Raw genomic sequence first — 18,517 nt, forward strand, 5'->3', positions numbered from 1 at the left:
AGACAGATTATTCCATGGCGTTAAGTTTACATTCTTTTAATGAACTTTAGTTGTTTTTTTTCTCTACGTGTTCTCCCCAAAAAGAAAGTATTAATTGGTAACTCTTTGATAAATATATATACAATGTAAATGTATTTACAATGTGTCAATTAACCTTTATACAAATACATCGTCTGTCTGTTTATGGAGTTTGTGGTCACTAGATCTGATATTTTAATATATAATAACACATGTTTTTGTAGCTCGCTTCCTTCTGTGTGGTCAAGTTCGGACTGCTGGCCATTCCGAAGTTGTCCCGCCCTGCCTTTATACTTCGCGGACAGCTTTGATCTCTCAGTACTTGGACATGGTTAAGGCATTTATGGGTGACGCTAATGATTTTTTAAATAGCATTCTTAAGGTATCTGCATTCGGATAACTGACGGAATGCTTTATATTACTGCTGTGCATAAAAATTAATTGTCTGTTTAAATTTTTGTAATTAGGAAACCTGACTGCAAAGATTAAGTCATTTCGTGAAATGTTCGGTCATCATATGTTGTCATTTCGCCAAGAAAATGTAATACTATTCATTTCAAGAATGTCAGGATGTGAGTCATATCAAGAAATAACAAAATATTTACTGGTTTAGTGAGTGAGTGAATGAGTAAGTGAGTGAGTGGTCGAGTATGGTTTTACTCCGCTTTTAGCAATATTCCAGCAATATCACGGCGGGGGACACCAGAAATGGACTTCACTCATTGTACCCATGTCGGGAATCGAACCCGGGTCTTCGGCGTGACGAGCGAACGCTTTAACCACTAGGCTACCCGGCCGCCCCTAACAATGCCTGATAATAGACTGGCGTGTGAATAGCGATATGACTGTGTCAGTGGTTGATGTATTTCAGCATATTACAATTCCCTGACTGAGTGTTGACAATATAACTCATCGATTTATCTACACAATGTGGGAATCATTAGAAGAAATAGATCGCAACATGATTAATCGTGTTTACTTGTTGTGTTCTCAATTCTTATTATGGGACGTTTCAAAATACCAACAAAGCAAGGTGAAGTCACTGTATTCTTGTATACTGCATTTTATTACAGTAGCTTCCGTATGAGTGAGTGAGTTGTGTTTAACGCCGCTTTTAACAATGTTCCAGTTATATCATAGCGTATCAACTTGATGTGGGAGGAGAGCCCGAAGTGATGCAGGTCTTAGACATTTACCACTTCGGTGAAACCCTCGAGCACGGGTATGGTGCTGACAAACCTAGAAACATAATCGGGGCAAACCGGGATTCGAACCCACAATCATAGGTTTCTGGCGTGCCCGAAGGACGCAACTCTGCGTCTTAGACGACTGGGCAACCCGTGCCCCCAGCTTCCGTATGAAATAGGAGGGTTGTGCTCCCAGGTTGCACCGAATATGATAGTGCTCATAAATAGGTTCAAACCCTGTACGACAAAGTCTCCAAGATAGGTTTGAATGACTGTGACCGTTACGATGATGCTTTCTTGTGTGTTTTTTAATGTGTGAAAATGGGATCTTTAGGAAATTTTACAGGGATGTAATTGCTTATAATTTCATGAAATGGTCATGAATAAATGGAAGCACCCTTTTCATTATTATACGTTTTGTGATGATAAACTGCTGGATAGGTAATCAGCCCCGTCCATACACACACATACAAGACTAAATGTCACAAACTGTACCTGTATTATTCATGAAAGAGAACAGACACGAGCATGCACCTATCTAAGCACTATCAGGTGGAATTGGTTCAAGGTTACTTGTTCCAACGCGAGGGAAATAATCATTATCTTGTTTGGCCTATTCTATATTTGCACGTTGCAATGTGTAATAGTCTAGCAGTTGGAGAATACCTCATATACAGACACAGTGTCTCAGGTTTACTAAGTCTTTTTTTTTACATGTCAAGACTTTCAGTTAAAATGACCACAAGCTGATGAAACGTCGGTTCTCTGTAACTGATGACTGAGACATAAGTTAAAATATCAAAGAACATCAGCTTCACAATCACCATTAATCCCAAGTAATCCCGATGCATCCAGAGAATAACCATTCTCGATTGTCTGTCGAAATGGATTCCATTGGGTGTAAAGGGGCGGCCGGGTAGCCTAGTGGTTAAAGCGTTAGCTCGTCACGCCGAAGACCCGGGTTCGATTCCCGACATGGGTACAATGTGTGAAGCCCATTTCTGGTGTCCCCCGCCGTGATATTGCTGGAATATTGCTAAAAGCGGCGTAAATCCAAACTCAATAATTGCGATTAAAGATGAGATATTCGTCGACTGACAACATATGCATAGGTGGACTTTGGCAGCATCAAACAATGATCGATTTCCCATATCAGCGCCTGACAACACCGACAGAATTGACAGAATAAACACATCGTATTGTGTACAACAAGATATGCATTGTTATTGACGCGAGTTTGCGCTGCAAGGACGATAAGGATTCATTATCGTCACTTGAGTGTACATACTATGAATAACAAACACATAGACTTCGTCAAGGTCAGACTTCTCCAACTTGTTTGTGGTTAGCAATATTTACATCGTCATTAAGGTCGTTATGTTCATCGATCGCACGCTGTTAAGGTTCGTTCAGCATTGGCTCTGGCCATCTTTGATTTCTCTGGCGAGACTGTATTTAATGAGAACTACCCCCAAACTATATATCAGAACAAATCATGTAGATTTTATTTAATAGTGAGTGAGTGAGTGAGTTTGGTTTTACGCCGCTTTTAGCAATATTCCAGCAATATCACGGCGGGGGACACCAGAAATGGGCTTCACACATTGTACCCATGTCGGGAATCGAACCCGGGTCTTCGGCGTGACGAGCGAACGCTTTAACCACTAGGCTACCCGACCGCCCCTAATTTAATAAGTACTCTTCAATATGTGTATTGAAGTAAAAAATGACGGCCATCTTAAATACGCATGTCAAGTATATACAAGGAATCGAAAAAGAAGCGACAAAACATTTTCCATAATCATAAGAAATCTTTGCTGAAAACAGGTTCTATTGTACGATTCCGACACTATTCCGACTATTTATGAATCACCATTGATTATTGCTTTCGCGAAAAGGCGAGCGTATCCCGCCCCCCCGGTGGCACCTGTAACACATGCAAAGGCAAGTCAAGTGTTTACCCGACAAAACACTGGAACACATGGTACACATCGACATATGGAGTGAGTGAGTGAGTGAGTGAGTGAGTGAGTGAGTGAGTGAGTGAGTGAGTGAGTGAGTAAGTGAGTGTGGTTTTACGCCGCTTTTAGCAATATTCCAGCAATATCACGGCGGGGGACACCAGAAATGGGCTTCACACATTGTACCCATGTCGGGAATCGGCGTGACGAGCGAACGCTTTAACCACTTGGCTACCCGACCGCCCCTCGACATATGGAGTTGCATCGAACATCATTAATATTTTTTAAAGCTACTGATACCTCAATGTTACTGAAATGTCCTCCACTTATGTAAAGAACTCTTTCGATGATTTTAAGTTGACAGTGGATTTGTATATGAGCGCAGGCGACAGGATGGATCATGGTGTTGGGGTATAAAGTTATACGATGCCTGGGGAAAAACGTTGTAGATAAACGTTCTGTCGCTAGGAGAGCATCGGTACACACACAGTCGTGCTTAACTACAATGAATTTCTGCAATGCCGTGGTAGCATTAGATGCACTGCATGTCTGCCGAAAGAGGCTCAGGCTCAGGCTCTGTGACATTGCTGGTTGCGTGTCAGGATGGGCGATTGTGCAGCCCACGATGACGCAGGTCGGAGTCTATTGCTTCTTTGTGATTACTGAATACGAACCCACAATGAGCCACAAAGGAGGCAGAATGGTTACCTAGGTCGTTCTAAGGTGGTACACAGGAGGTTCAGACATCGCTATGGACGCCATGGTCTCCGTGAATTTTTGAATATGTCCAAACAGTCGCACAAAGGTTGCTGAGGAGGTTGGTTGCTCAAAGGTGGCTCAAAGGAGGCAAAAGGGAGGCACAAGCATTGCCGTTGTTGCAAAATGAAGGCACAATGGTCGCCCAATGGTCGCCAGGTAATAGATGCGTTCTGCTGAAATATTTTCCCGTCAATCCGGGCGATGCTTCTGGGCGATGCTTCTGCCTCCCTTGTGCCTCCTTTAGGCGACCGACAGCGTGCATTGAACGATGTCTGTGGCGACCGCCATGCCCCCATTCGGTGACCACGGCAACCCTTGACAAACCATTGGCAATGCTTCTGACTCTTTTCTGCCTCCTTTGAGCTACCTGTAGTGCCTCCTCGGCCTGCACATAAATAGAGAGTCTGAACAACTCGAGCAGTTACTGCTGAATAACTGCTGGAGCAGTTACATAGATACATGATTTTCTGGGTTTGGGTGACCATTGAGCGTCACGGCCAGATTTCTATCGCTCAAAGATGGCACAAAGGTCGCAGCCCTGTATAAAAGGGGCCTTCAGGGTCGTAACTTTGGAAGTGCGAAATGTAAGCGACAGCGCTTATCGAACACCATTCCAAACGGGATTGTACATTCATATCTAAAGAGAAAAGGGATATATGGACCAACTGTTCTATACTGTTATTATTGTTATACTGTTATGCTAGCTGTTGAATCTGCTTCAAATAGGATTACAACGTAAGGTTAAGCAAACAAATCAAATGTCCTTGCTTTTTGTCAAGATGTGTGATTGTTTGAAGAGAGGATGTTTCCACGGGTATTTGACACACAAAATGCTAGTCAATGGCGGACATAACATCATTGAACGAGTAGTACAATAACCGGAATAGATGCAGGTGGTGCACAGGGCCACGGGCCACCATGAAATGCATGGCCATATTGGATTAAATATAAAACACCATAGAGTAACCAGTCTCCATTATCTGCCGAAACAGATTTCTTTGGGCGTGAAAATAATATTATAATAAATGAATTACTAAGAATCAGTGATGTCAACAGGTGCTGGTGATAATGGTAAGCATATCCTGTCCTACTGGTAGGACCCGCCACTCAAAACTACATTGTCCCTATGCTGTATTATATTTCCCGTACAGACGCCATTCATTACCTCATCACATGTTTTGTTGGTTCTGTAAGTACACTTATCACCTATAAACTTGTTCTTGGAATCTGAATCATCACACATACAGGTGTCCGTTCTCACACTTCAGAACCATATATAACAATACCTCGTGTCCAGACTGGGGAACAAACAAGCTAATCTCTTGTTCAAATACGATTGGACGTATTCTGCTAATCATCACAGAAGCGATGGTCACTTCACCAATGGTATTGATTGACAATGACCGTGTCAAAATAATTGACACCAAGAAGGTACATAATGAACATAATGTGCTGTCTCGGTGGGAACCGGCAGATGTCGTCCATTTCACTTCTCTATTGATTGCTGTCCGGCTTCTGTGTGTACCACATGCATAATCTATTATAACGATGTCTGAAGGAACACCTTGCGATTAAATTTAGTTTGGATTTATGTATCCTGAGAGACAGATAGCTGCAAAGAAATCAATTATGTGGATCGCGGTACACACACTGAAATGTGACACAGTTTTATGTTTACCATATTGCCGAGTGCTGTGTTATTCTTTTTACTGCTTATTACGTTGATTTCCCATTTTAATTATATGGAAAGCAAAATTCTATACAGTAAACTACGGTTATAACGAACTCAAAGGGACTACTAGCTTTAGTTCGTTATAACCGTAGTTCGTTATAAGCATATATACAGCATGACAACATCATATAGTCGGGACTGAAAAGTTAGTTCGTTATATCCGTTAGTTCGTTATAAGCGTGTTCGTTATAACCCGTAGTTTACTGTATATCATTATGCGCCATGACCTGGGCCCATATTCTGCCTCGTTCTAGACACTGCAGTTACCACACCTTAAACTGATCAATGTGTTTTATGGTAAGTATTGTTTCTCAAGGGCCAGTTCCCCTTCAGAGAATAACTGTATATGTGTAGTATATACAGAGGGTAGTGAGAGGTACGTGATTTCCCGAGCCAATGTAGGGATTGTGTGACTAATCAGACTAACAGATGGCACACGCGATGTTCTCATTTGTTTTTGTCCTGGATTGATCAGTGACACTCAAGTCTTCATGTCGGGAACGTGTCAGCCACAGGGACTGCTCGATACCATACGCCATCTGCAATTAGCTTTGTGAAATTACGGCAACAAAAACACATATTCAATAACTATTGTATATCGTCCATGGTGTACATGTATGTAGTTGCATATGGATTGTACACGTAGGTAGTGATGGTCTGTGGTGTATGTGTAGTGATGGTCTGTGGTGTATATGTAGGTAGTGATGGTCTGTGGTGTATATGTAGGTGGTGATGATGTGTGGTGTATATGTATGTGATGATGGTCTATGGTGTATATGTAGGTGGAGGTCTGTTGTGTATATGTAGGTGGTGATGATGTGTGGTGTATATGTAGGTGATGATGGTCTGTGGTGTATATGTAGGTAGTGATGGTCTGTGGTGTATATGTAGGTTGTGGTCTGTGGTGTATATGTAGGTGGTGGTCTGTGGTGTATATGTAGGTGGTGGTCTGTGGTGTATATGTAGGTGATGATGGTATGTGTTGTATATGTAGGTAGTGATGGTCTGTGGTTTATATGTAGGTGGTGATGGTATGTGGTGTATATGTAGGTGATGATGGTCTGTGGTGTATATGCAGGTGGTGATGGTCTGTGGTGTATATGAAGGTGGTGATGGTCTGTGGTGTATATGCAGGTGGTGATGATCTGTGGTGTATATGTAGGTTGTGGTCTGTGGTGTATGTGTAGTGATGGTCTGTGGTGTATATGTAGGTAGTGATGGTCTGTGGTGAATATGTAGGTAGTGATGGTCTGTGGTGTATATACAGGTGGTGATGGTCTGTGGTGTATATGTAGGTGGTGGTCTGTGGTGTATGTGTAGTGATGGTCTGTGGTGTATATGTAGGTAGTGATGGTATGTGGTGTATATGTAGGTGATGATGGTCTGTAGCGTATATGTAGGTAGTGATGGTCTGTGGTGTATATGTAGGTAGTGATGGTTTGTGGTGTATATGCAGGTGGTGACGATCTGTGGTGTATATGTAGGTGATGATGGTCTGTGGTGTATATGTAGGTGATGATGGTCTGTGGTGTATATGCAGGTGGTGATGGTCTGTGGTGTATATGTAGGTGATGATGGTCTGTGGTGTATATGTAGGTGATGATGGTCTGTGGTGTATATGTAGGTAGTGATGGTCTGTGGTATTTATGTAGGTAGTGATGGTCTGTGGTGTATATGTAGGTAGTGATGGTTTGAGGTGTTTATGCAGGTGGTGATGATCTGTGGTGTATATGCAGTTGGTGATGATCTGTGGTGTATATGTAGGTGATGATGGTCTGTGGTGTATATGTAGGTAGTGATGGTCTGTGGTGTATATGTAGGTGGTGATGGTCTGTGGTGTATATGTAGGTGGTGATGGTATGTGGTGTATATGTAGGTGGTGATGGTCTGTGGTGTATATGTAGGTAGTGATGGTGTGTGGTGTATATGTAGGTAGTAATGGTCTGTGGTGTATATGTAGGTGATGATGGTCTGTGGTGTATATGTAGGTAGTGATGGTCTGTGGTGTATATGTAGGTGGTGATGGTCTGTGGTTTATATGTAGGTGGTGATGGTATGTGGTGTATATGTAGGTGGTGATGGTCTGTGGTGTATATGTAGGTAGTGATGGTCTGTGGTGTATATGTAGGAGGTGGTCTGTGGTGTATATGTAGGTAGTGATGGTTTGAGGTGTATATGCAGGTGGTGATGATCTGTGGTGTATATGTAGGTGATGATGGTCTGTGGTGTATATGCAGTTGGTGTTGATCTGTGGTGTATATGTAGGTGATGATGGTCTGTGGTGTATATGTAGCTGGTGATGATCTGTGGTGTATATGTAGGAGGTGGTCTGTGGTGTATATGTAGGTAGTGGTCTGTGGTGTATATGTAGGTGGTGGTCTGTGGTGTACATGTAGGTGGTGGTCTGTGGTGTATATGTAGGTAGTGATGGTCTGTGGTGTATATGTAGGTAGTGATGGTTTGTGGTGTATATGTAGGTAGTGATGGTCTGTTGTGTATATGTAGGTGGTGGTCTGTGGCGTATGTGTAGTGATGGTCTGTTGTGTATATGTAGGTGTTGATGGTCTGTGGTGTATATGTAGGAGGTGGTCTGTGGTGTATATGTAGGTGGTGATGGTCTGTGGTGTATATGTAGGTAGTGATGGTTTGTGGTGTATATGTAGCTGGTGATGATCTGTGGTGTATATGTAGGTGGTGGTCTGTGGTGTATATGTAGGTAGTGGTCTGTGGTGTATATGTAGGTGGTGGTCTGTGGTGTACATGTAGGTGGTGGTCTGTGGTGTATATGTAGGTGATGATGGTCTGTGGTGTATATGTAGGTAGTGATGGTTTGTGGTGTATATGTAGGTAGTGATGGTCTGTTGTGTATATGTAGGTGGTGGTCTGTGGCGTATGTGTAGTGATGGTCTGTTGTGTATATGTAGGTGGTGATGGTCTGTGGTGTATATGTAGGTAGTGATGGTTTGTGGTGTATATGTAGGTAGTGATGGTGTGTCGTGTATATGTAGGTAGTGATGGCGTGCGGTGTATATGTAGGCTTAATTAAAGTGGCAAAGGCCTCACAACTGCGTCAGTTTGGGCTTCCCTCCCACATTAAGCTCACATGTGATACGTTGAGACGTTCTGAGTCAATCTACAAAGTATGTATAGCACACCCTTTGTAATTTACACGCATTAGGTACAATACCTTCTATGCTTCCAGGCTACATTGAAACCACATACACAATCAGGCAACATATGTCTTCAGGCAGCAACTTGACTAGGTATTCTCTGCTGATGAAAATGTCATCATGTATCGCCAACTGAAAGGGCTAGAGCTATCATCCATCTTTGCCGAAACGCTGTCAACAATTGGGAATGATGCGCCTTCCTTTGACCATGTGAAGACGTGGACAGCGGAGTTCAAGAAAGGAACGGCGAGTTTGGAAGACGATTGAACATTAGGAAGACCTTCAACTGCCACCTGTGACAAATACGTTAACCTAACAAGGCTAAACGCCGTGGTAACCTCAAATAACGGTGTTTTGTTCTAACCGGGACAATGGAGCTGAGCAGAAGTCTGTTGTCGCCATGGATGCAATGCAAGATTGTGGCTTTAAATTCATTGAACATATTCCGTATTCAACAGATTTGGCACCGTCAGAATTCCATCTCTTCCTCATCCTGAAGCAGGAACTGTCAAGCACTACACAAATAATGATGATGTCATTTCTGCTGTGGAGGACTGTGGCTTTGAATTCATCAGATTTGGCACCGTCAGGTTTTCCCCTCTTTCCATGTATGAAGAAAGGACGGTCTGGCAGGCATTGTGGAAATTATGATGATGTCATTTCTGCTGGGGAAGATTTTTACACCAACACGAAGAAGCTTGCTTCACTTGTGGGATCCAGGCACTCCACCTGGATCCCACCCTTTAGCTGAATCTCGGAGGGAACTCAGAACTTTTCAGCCACCCCTCGTCATTGAGTGAGTGAGTATGGTTTTACGCCGCTTTTAGCAATATTCCAGCAATATCACAGCGGGGGACATCACAAATGGGCTTCACACATTGTACCCATGTTGGGAATCGAACCCGGGTTTTCGGTGTGACGAGCGAACGCTTTAACCATTAGACTACCCCACCGCCCCCTCGTCATTGAAATACAATCGGAAGGGACGTTGATCCCAACCCACTCACCAATTTGCAACAGAGAGACATGAAGCTATGATATTATTTTATTTAATATTTATCATCATATCAACATATGTATATGAATTATTTTGGACGCTATGGTTTGACTAATCGTAGCAATCACAGCCAAACTATACTCACTTATTCACTACAGGAGGGAGAGTGCGTGAGCGGCAGCGGAGACTCTCATGTATCAGTACATCATCATTCCCCGTGGGTGTGGGTGTGTCAAGGACACAAGGACAGTATATAATCTTTTTTATTATATACAGTACTTAATCCCTAAGTGCCTTAATGGAAGTATGATTATGTGTCCAGAGTATTTGATATGTTGAGTGGTTGCCGATTTACTTTCCGGTATGCATTAGCTGTTTCTAATGCTTTTTTCAACAAAAGACACTATTATGCGTCCCTTCAGTGTGTATTTCATTGACGGAATTGGTATGCAAATACCATTTTGAAATGCACACATTTCCGGTATTAAGCGATAATGCATCTTGTCGCCGTTCCGTTGAGAATATCAGCGCCTGTTGACATTGTATTAGTCGTATTAGTACACATGTACCCAACTTTGTATCATGATGTTGAATCGTGAACGAACATTTGCCCAAATAAATCTTTAATGCCACTCGGTGATGGTGTGATATAATAACGTTGCAACATACACTGGCCATTTCCACCAATCACATGATGTCCTGCCACATCTCGACATAGTGTTCCCTGGTGATGGTAGTCATGTTCTACAATTCCTACAATTCCAGATAGAGACCTCGACTTCGGCCTTCGGGAGGATAGTGGGAGGATAGTGGGAGATTGGTCGCACAGTAAGACAGAGGGCCAATACATTTCAAAATTAACGAAATAATTACTTACAAATTGTTTATCAGTTTATGAACGGTGAAATACGTGTTTTATGCAGTACGTTTTATGTTTTTCTCTGCATTGCACGTACGTGTGATTTGATAGTTTTTTGGTTCCAAGAAACGAACAGACAAAAAAGAAATTACTCTTATCTTAATCAGGGCTGTTTGCTCATAATAGGCCCATCAACATGGGCAAGTAATGTTTAGGTAATTGATAAATGGGTTCGAGTTGGTCCTGTATGAATTGCCTTAATACTCGCCCCGGACCCGTGAAGATCCGGCGTAGAATAGGTCTTCCGCAACACATGCTTGCCGTAAAAGGCGACTATGCTTGTCGTAAGAGGCGACTAACGGGATCGGGTGGTCAGGGTCGTTGACTTGGTTGAAGCATGTCATCGATCCCACATTGCGAGGATCGATGCTCATGATATCAATCACTGGATTGTCTGGTCCAGACTGGATTATTTACAGACGGCCATCATATAGCTGGAATATTGCTGAGTGCGGCGTTAAACAACAAACCAACCAACTTGCTCCGGGATACGCATTCCATAACCCGAGTCGCCAAAGAGCGAGGTGCACGTGCCAAAGGCACGGGACACATATTTCACGTGCACCACGAAGGGCGGAGTCACAGTGTTATCACAGTTGCGCATAGAGTTCTCGAATATATTTTAAAATACGGTTATCAAACAATGTTGTTTATTTTAGGTGCTAAGGTTCTTTGTATGTTTGGCATGCTATAAGTAGGTAACTCCCCTCGTAAAACCTCCCTGTGTATTTTCAAAGTCGCTCCCGGCTTTCTATTTGATTGGGGGTGGTCGGGTAGCCTCGTGGTTAAAGCGTTCGAGAGTTAGTGAGTTCGTGAGTGAGTGAGTGAGCATAAGTTCGAGAGTTTTAGAGTTCGTGAGTGAGCATTGTTCCAGCACGGCGGGATCCACCAGAAATGGGCTTCACACATTTTTCGGGTGCCGGAGGTTTTATAATTGTCTTATGAAACACCTGAAAGCAACTGAACGGAATTCACGAGATTTTAATCTTTTATCATATTCGGATTTCTTTGACTTCAACCATGTTGGTAAAATGCACGTTCAGAATGGCCCGTGAATTCCTTGGCTCAGAATCAACTACAAGATCAAGAGCGTGATATCATCATAATGGTTAAAGGGGAAGTGTACACGCAAAAATTACTATCTTTCTTTTTCTAAACAAAACGCAATTTTAGAATTAGTTAGTATCTGTGTTTGAAAATATACACTCATTTTTTTCACAGTGAAAGTAGGAAGCTCACAATAGTGTGAAAATGATATGCCGTTATGAGGCCTTCGTTTTTGGAGCTAAACAGGCCTGAGTTATCCCCCTTAGATTATGACGTAATTGGTGCCAATTCAACTGGGTCCCTGTCTATTCTGAACGCAAAAGATATCAAGTACAAGTTTTCGGTAAAACAACATGGCCTACGACACACTCCGGCGCAGTGGTGACTCAGCATAACACTATGCTGGCTGGCATCTGAGACGCTAGAATCACACACCTGTACCTACACCACGTGAAGCGGCTCTAACAAAGCATGATGACGTCATAATGTTTATCAATTGGCACCAATGACGTCATATTGCAAGGGGCATAAGCCATGGTGTTTTTGTTATGGAAATAGAACACTTGGTAAATGTGAAAAATATAAATCGTTTTAATGCAAAACATATGTTAATTAATTGTGATATTTTTTATATTTTTGTCTATGACACTTCTAGGTTAACACTTTTATTGTGGAAAAAGTCAAGGAAATTAGGTTCATTTCTGTGTGGACTTGCCCTTTAAAAATCTTACAACCGATATCATATGTGATTTGCTTTGCTTCCATTAATAACTAAAAGGCGCCGCGTCAGGAGCTAATGAATTAAAAAGTCAGTCATAAAGTTTTGATAGGACGATATACTAACGATAAGACACTGAGATAAAAGATAAAAGTGTTACTGAGCTCAGTTTATAGACAAATATCCGCGCTTACTGCCCTCAAAATACCAACTTGTGTACATTTACTTACACCTACCCGCAAATTCAATGAGAAACCAAAACCAGTGCTGTCATTCACTGTGCAGTTGTTGCCAAGCAGTCGGATACTAGCACAGTTCATGTAATTCATTCGAAGGTTATGACCCTTGGACGAGATCCGACAAGATAAGCACCTTATCCCAGATCGTGGTTTCAACAAAGGAGTAAACTCCTACCAGTGAGTGAGTATGGTTTTGCGACGTTTTTTTGGCAATATTCCAGAAATTGGTTTAACGCATAGTACGGATGCCGGGAATCGAACCCGGTCATTTTGCGTGACGAGCAAACGCTTTAACCTCTAGGCTACCCCACCGCCTATGGGAACGCCTTCGACCTGGGGCACTTGTTTTTTGCTCCCATGTAGGTTTCTTGTGGTTAAATACTGGTAACCGAAATACTGTTTAATGCGGGCGTTCAACCGAATTCACCCAATAACGTGTGGATGTTAATTGCGAATGTGTAATAAAAGTGCGTCTTTAAATATTGCATGAAAGAACCACCCATCATTCACTTTAGTATTTCTGGGTCATAGTGACCTGTTGCTTGTGTCTTTCACGGCCTGTTTTGAGGCGCGCGTTTGTTAAATGCCTTGCCTGTGCCATATGTTACCGTGCTTTTTCAGGTGAACAACTGTCTTGTTATGCATGTATTTGTGACAGGTGCCAAAGATTGAGTGGGATATTCTCACCTTTCGCGGACACCTTGTATCATCACTATTTGTTAGTGATTCCATAAACATATGCTAGCAATTTTGACGAAATCATACAACGGGTTCTGTTTACAGCAGAAATTTCGTGTGGTTATGCGGGCGGTGAGGGAGCCTAGTGGTTAAAGTTCTCGCTCGTCACACCGAAGACCCGGGTTCGATTCTCAACATGAGTTCGAGTTCCCACATTGGTACAATGTGTCAAGGCCATTTCTAGTTTCCCCGCTCTGATATTGCTGCAATATTGCTTAACGCGGCATAAGATCCAACTAACTCGCTAACACTTATGGACATGTAAAGTTATATGTGTCACTTATCTTTCGCTTTCATTCACATAAACCTGGGATGGCTCTCTGAAGCAGATTGATGGGGTTAAAATCAATCCCATACTGAAACGAGGGGTGGTGGGTTAGGCTATCCGTAGAAAGTGAGTGAGTGCGTTTGGTTTTACGCCGCTTTTAGCAATATTCCAACAATATCACGGCGGGGGACACCAGAAATGGGTTTCACACATTGTACCCATGTCGGGAATCAAACCCGGTCTCTCGGCGCGACGAGCGAACTATCCGTAGAATGAATTCGCTGATCGGAGATTTGAAATCCTTGATTCCGAATATAACTGAATGCGTGTCCGTCGAATTCACACATCGACTAACATACCCACAGCTACACTATCTCTGGTTGTACCAGAATTACGTTGTGTGTATCATCCTCGATTATCATGGGATTATTATCTCCACATTGTTATATATATCCATGGATCCATTCGCTACCATTTTTTCCATATGAGTGACGTCACGTTTCCATCTATCGGATCAGCTTTAGCGTTTTCTCGCACATGGGACTCATTTGACTGGACGGCTGTTTTAAGGGTTGGGTCTGTCAATCGAACAATACAGACAACGAAGCTGTTTGAGAATGGGTCCAGGGAATCAGGATAAAAACATAGAAATATAATACACTGGTGATTTGCATGTTTGTGAATAAACCACAACGCGCGAAAACAAATGGCCCAATAAATAATGAATGAATGAATAAATAAATAATCCACTCATTTGATATGACATGAAGGATCACGTGATCTGTGATGTCTGATCTAAAAGGTCATGAAAAGTGCGGAAGCAGGTGAGACTACAAGCAGCAACAGTGGTAATGCTTTTAACAACCTCTCTAGTTTCTTCTACACGGATATTGCCAGTAATAATGTGTGCCGAGCACAAAGGACTTTCATTTCCGCGTAGGCGAAACGCAGTCACACCGACAGGGAAGATTAACCAGGGTTGAAACTCGAAATCACCCACTGGACCGATCGCACATAAGTCGTACACTCAATTTACCCAAGTTCATTCAACCGGCTGTAAAAATATTAATGTTCACATATTGATCATCAATGCGGTCTGTCATTATCAATTATTTGCAACATATGAAATCCATTTATTCAATAACCCCAACGTATTTTTGAATATTTCAGATATTTGACATGGCTATGCTTTCCCCTGGGCTACAGGAACAGCTGTTTCTGAAAGTGGAAGCTTCAATACAAGCTGGAAATAGAGTTAAGTGCCTCTGATTATAGCTAGCATTATTACAGTATGATAACTATAGTCATAGCGTATGCTGATTTCTTGCATAAATGCATACACGCATAATGCAATACCTGGTCGCTATGTAAATTAACCACAATAAAATATCACTAGAAAGCACTGTTGAGTAGAAAACCATTTTCAACGGCTTTCGCTAATGCATGGAGTCAAAGAAATACGTCGTCCCGCCTGTCAATTATATTCTAACTCATGTCATTATCGCAGTTCGGCATTATAGATTGCCAGCATATCACCGTTATCAATAAATCAGCTCGTGCGTCATTATGGCCGTTACTCTAATGTCAATATGGAAACCAGCAGAAATAAAATATAACTTAAAGTTTAATTTTCCAAAAATGGGAGAATGTGTCATATTTGAAATGTAAAGTCGACATAAGGGTAAGTTGGGTGCGCTCTAATGTACAACGTAGTGTGTGTGTGTGTGTGTGTGTGTGTGTGTGTGTGTGTGTGTGTGCGTGCGTGCGTGCGTGCGTGCGTGTGTGTGTGTGTGTGTGTGTGTGAAACAACTCGGTAGATCAGAAGCACAGGTGTCCCGGTCATCAAAAGCACAGCATTCGCTATGCAGAGTAGCGTCCCTTAGTCATTGGTTCGAATCCCGTTTCCGACTATGATCTATATCATGATCGTGGGAATTAGCTAGAGTTTTCCTCGTACATTAACCTGTTACGCCGTGATATAACGTGAATGCAATTCAAAGCGACGTTACTCGCCCGGTCCTATGTTCTGTGGCACGCCAACAAATTAATTACACTAGTGTTACATTAAAACATGTTGTGAAAAGAAATACTCCGGTACTACAAACATATACAGTTATACTACTTGTTCTATGAATGAAATAACCACTCACATCAACAATGCAAGGACAATACGTGTTCTATGAATGAAATAACCCCGTACACCAACAATACAAGTGTTATACGTGTTCTATAATGAAATAGCCCGATACACCAACAATACAAGTATAATACGTGTTCTATGAATGAAATAACCCCGTACACCAACAATACAAGTGTTATACGTGTTCTATGAATGAAATAACACGATACACTAACAATACAAGTATAATACGTGTTCTGTGAATAAAATAACCCGATACACCAGGAATACAAGTATGATACGTGTTCTATGAATGAAATAACCCCGTACACCAACAATACAAGTATGATACATGTTCTATGAATGAAATAACACGATACACCAACAATACAAGTACAATACGTGTTCTATGAATAAAATAACCCAATACACCAACAATACAAGTACAATACGTGTTCTATGAATGAAATAACCCCGTACACCAACAATACAAGTATGATACGTGTTCTGTGAATGAAATAACCCGATACACCAACAATACAAGTATGATACGTGTTCTATGAATGAAATAACCACGTACACCAACAATGCAAGTATCATACGTGTTCTATGAATGAAATAACCCGTACACCAACCATACAAGTATCATACGTGTTCTATGAATGAAATAACCACGTACACTGCCAATACAAGGACAATACGTGTTCTATGAATGAAATAACCACGTACACCAACAATACAAGTACAATACGTGTTCTAGGAATAAAATAACCCGATACACCAACAATACAACTATAAAACGTGTTCTATGAATAAAATAACCCGATACACCAAGTATAATAAGTGTTCTATGAATGAAATAACCACGTACACCAACCATACAAGTATCATACGTGTTCTATGAATGAAATAACCACGTACACTGCCAATACAAGTACAATACGTGTTCTAAGAATGAATAACCACGTACACCAACAATACAAGTACAATACGTGTTCTATGAATAAAATAACCCGATACACCAACAATACAAGTACAATACGTGTTCTATGAATGAAATAACCACGTACACTAACAATACAAGTACAATACGCATTCTATGAATGAAATAACCACGTACACTAACAATACAAGTACAATACGTGTTCTATGAATGAAATAACCACGTACACTAACAATACAAGTACAATACGTGTTCTATGAATGAAATAACCACGTACACTAACAATACAAGTACAATGCGTGTTCTATGAATGAAATAACCACGTATACTAACAATACAAGTACAATACGTGTTCTATGAATGAAATAACCACGTACACTAACAATACAAGTACAATACGTGTTCTATGAATGAAATAACCACGTACACTAACAATACAAGTACAATGCGTGTTCTATGAATGAAATAACCACGTATACTAACAATACAAGTACAATACGTGTTCTATGAATGAAATAACCACGTACACTAACAATACAAGTACAATACGTGTTCTATGAATGATATAACCAGAAACACCAACAGAACAATAATAATACGTGTTCTATGAATGAAATAACCCATTACACTAACAATACAATTATACTACCTGTTCTGGGAAGGAAATTACCCTGTACACAAACAGTAGCAAACGTTACATGCACTTCCAACCTTTAACATGACCAAGCCTTACTGGTATTAGTACAATAAATCATCAGTCCATGTCTACACTTGACGAATGGACAGTACGCCGGGATCAATGAACAATACATCTGAAATAAAGGAGCCATTCAATCCATTACACAAATTGCTACATACCTTGACGCCGCGTACTTTCTTCTTGGCAATAGCTTTTGGTTTCTCTTTTAGTGACGTCTCTGTCACCGTCTCCAATGTAGTTGACGCTGTTATTTCTACTGATGTGCCAGTTTCCGAAAGACGTCCATTGTCATTACTCCCATTATGTAAAACTGGTTCACTTTTAACTTTGAGTATACTCTTGAGAGGTGTCCCGTTTAATGTCGTGGTTTCGGGATTAACCTCGCTTTCTGTGGCGGGAGCAGGTCGTTCTTTAGGACGTTCCCCTTGTTCCCCATCGGCCTGGGGTGCTTCCGCCATGGTAGGTTGGAATAGGCTGTTGTCATCCCTTTTAGGTTTGCTTCGAGATACCTGCCATAATTAAGCTCATCAAAGAGCTTGAGATAGGCGAGGCGAAATCGAATCTACACCATCCTACTTTGAGGATCTAAGTCATAAATCGTTACGCCGAGACACACCCTTTGTCGTGCTCCATTTGGCGAATCCAGCACAGGTCGACCCTGCGAGTCGTTCTTTCAAGCATTTGCTATAGGCTACTCATGTGAATGACTACTGCAGATCAATGTTCGTCGCTTCTGCTCTGGCTGTCTAATGGTCCGCCGCTACAGTCTGTCGCTTCCTCCTGTAATGGGTAAACGCACGGACCATCCATCACAAGCTTGGGAGCGTGATGATTAACGGGGTTCCCGGTCAGGACATACTAAGGACGAAACGCTGACCACTTACACATGCAGATGCCACTATTGTGCTGACAGACAAGCATTATTACCTTATCCTATAGATCGTGCTCACGAAGAACATCATGCAGATGTACTTAGGTTGATCGTGGTACCAGTAGATTTCG

The 18,517-nt window shown here is 41.7% G+C and overlaps 1 protein-coding gene across 1 annotated transcript in view; it reads right to left on the reverse strand.

The window, feature by feature from the left end:
• Nucleotides 1-18,517, reverse strand: part of LOC124131671 — a 39,036-nt gene extending 20,519 nt beyond the window's left edge. Inside the window, exon 1 of the mRNA XM_046495107.2 lies at nt 17,674-18,517. Coding sequence (XP_046351063.1) covers nt 17,674-17,973 — 300 coding nt within the window. The 5' untranslated portion in view covers nt 17,974-18,517. The remainder of the gene's footprint in view (nt 1-17,673) is intronic.

Source organism: Haliotis rufescens, unplaced genomic scaffold, assembly GCF_023055435.1.
Source record: "Haliotis rufescens isolate VD_foot unplaced genomic scaffold, xgHalRufe1.0.p SCAF_1, whole genome shotgun sequence".
NCBI lineage: Eukaryota > Metazoa > Mollusca > Gastropoda > Lepetellida > Haliotidae > Haliotis > Haliotis rufescens.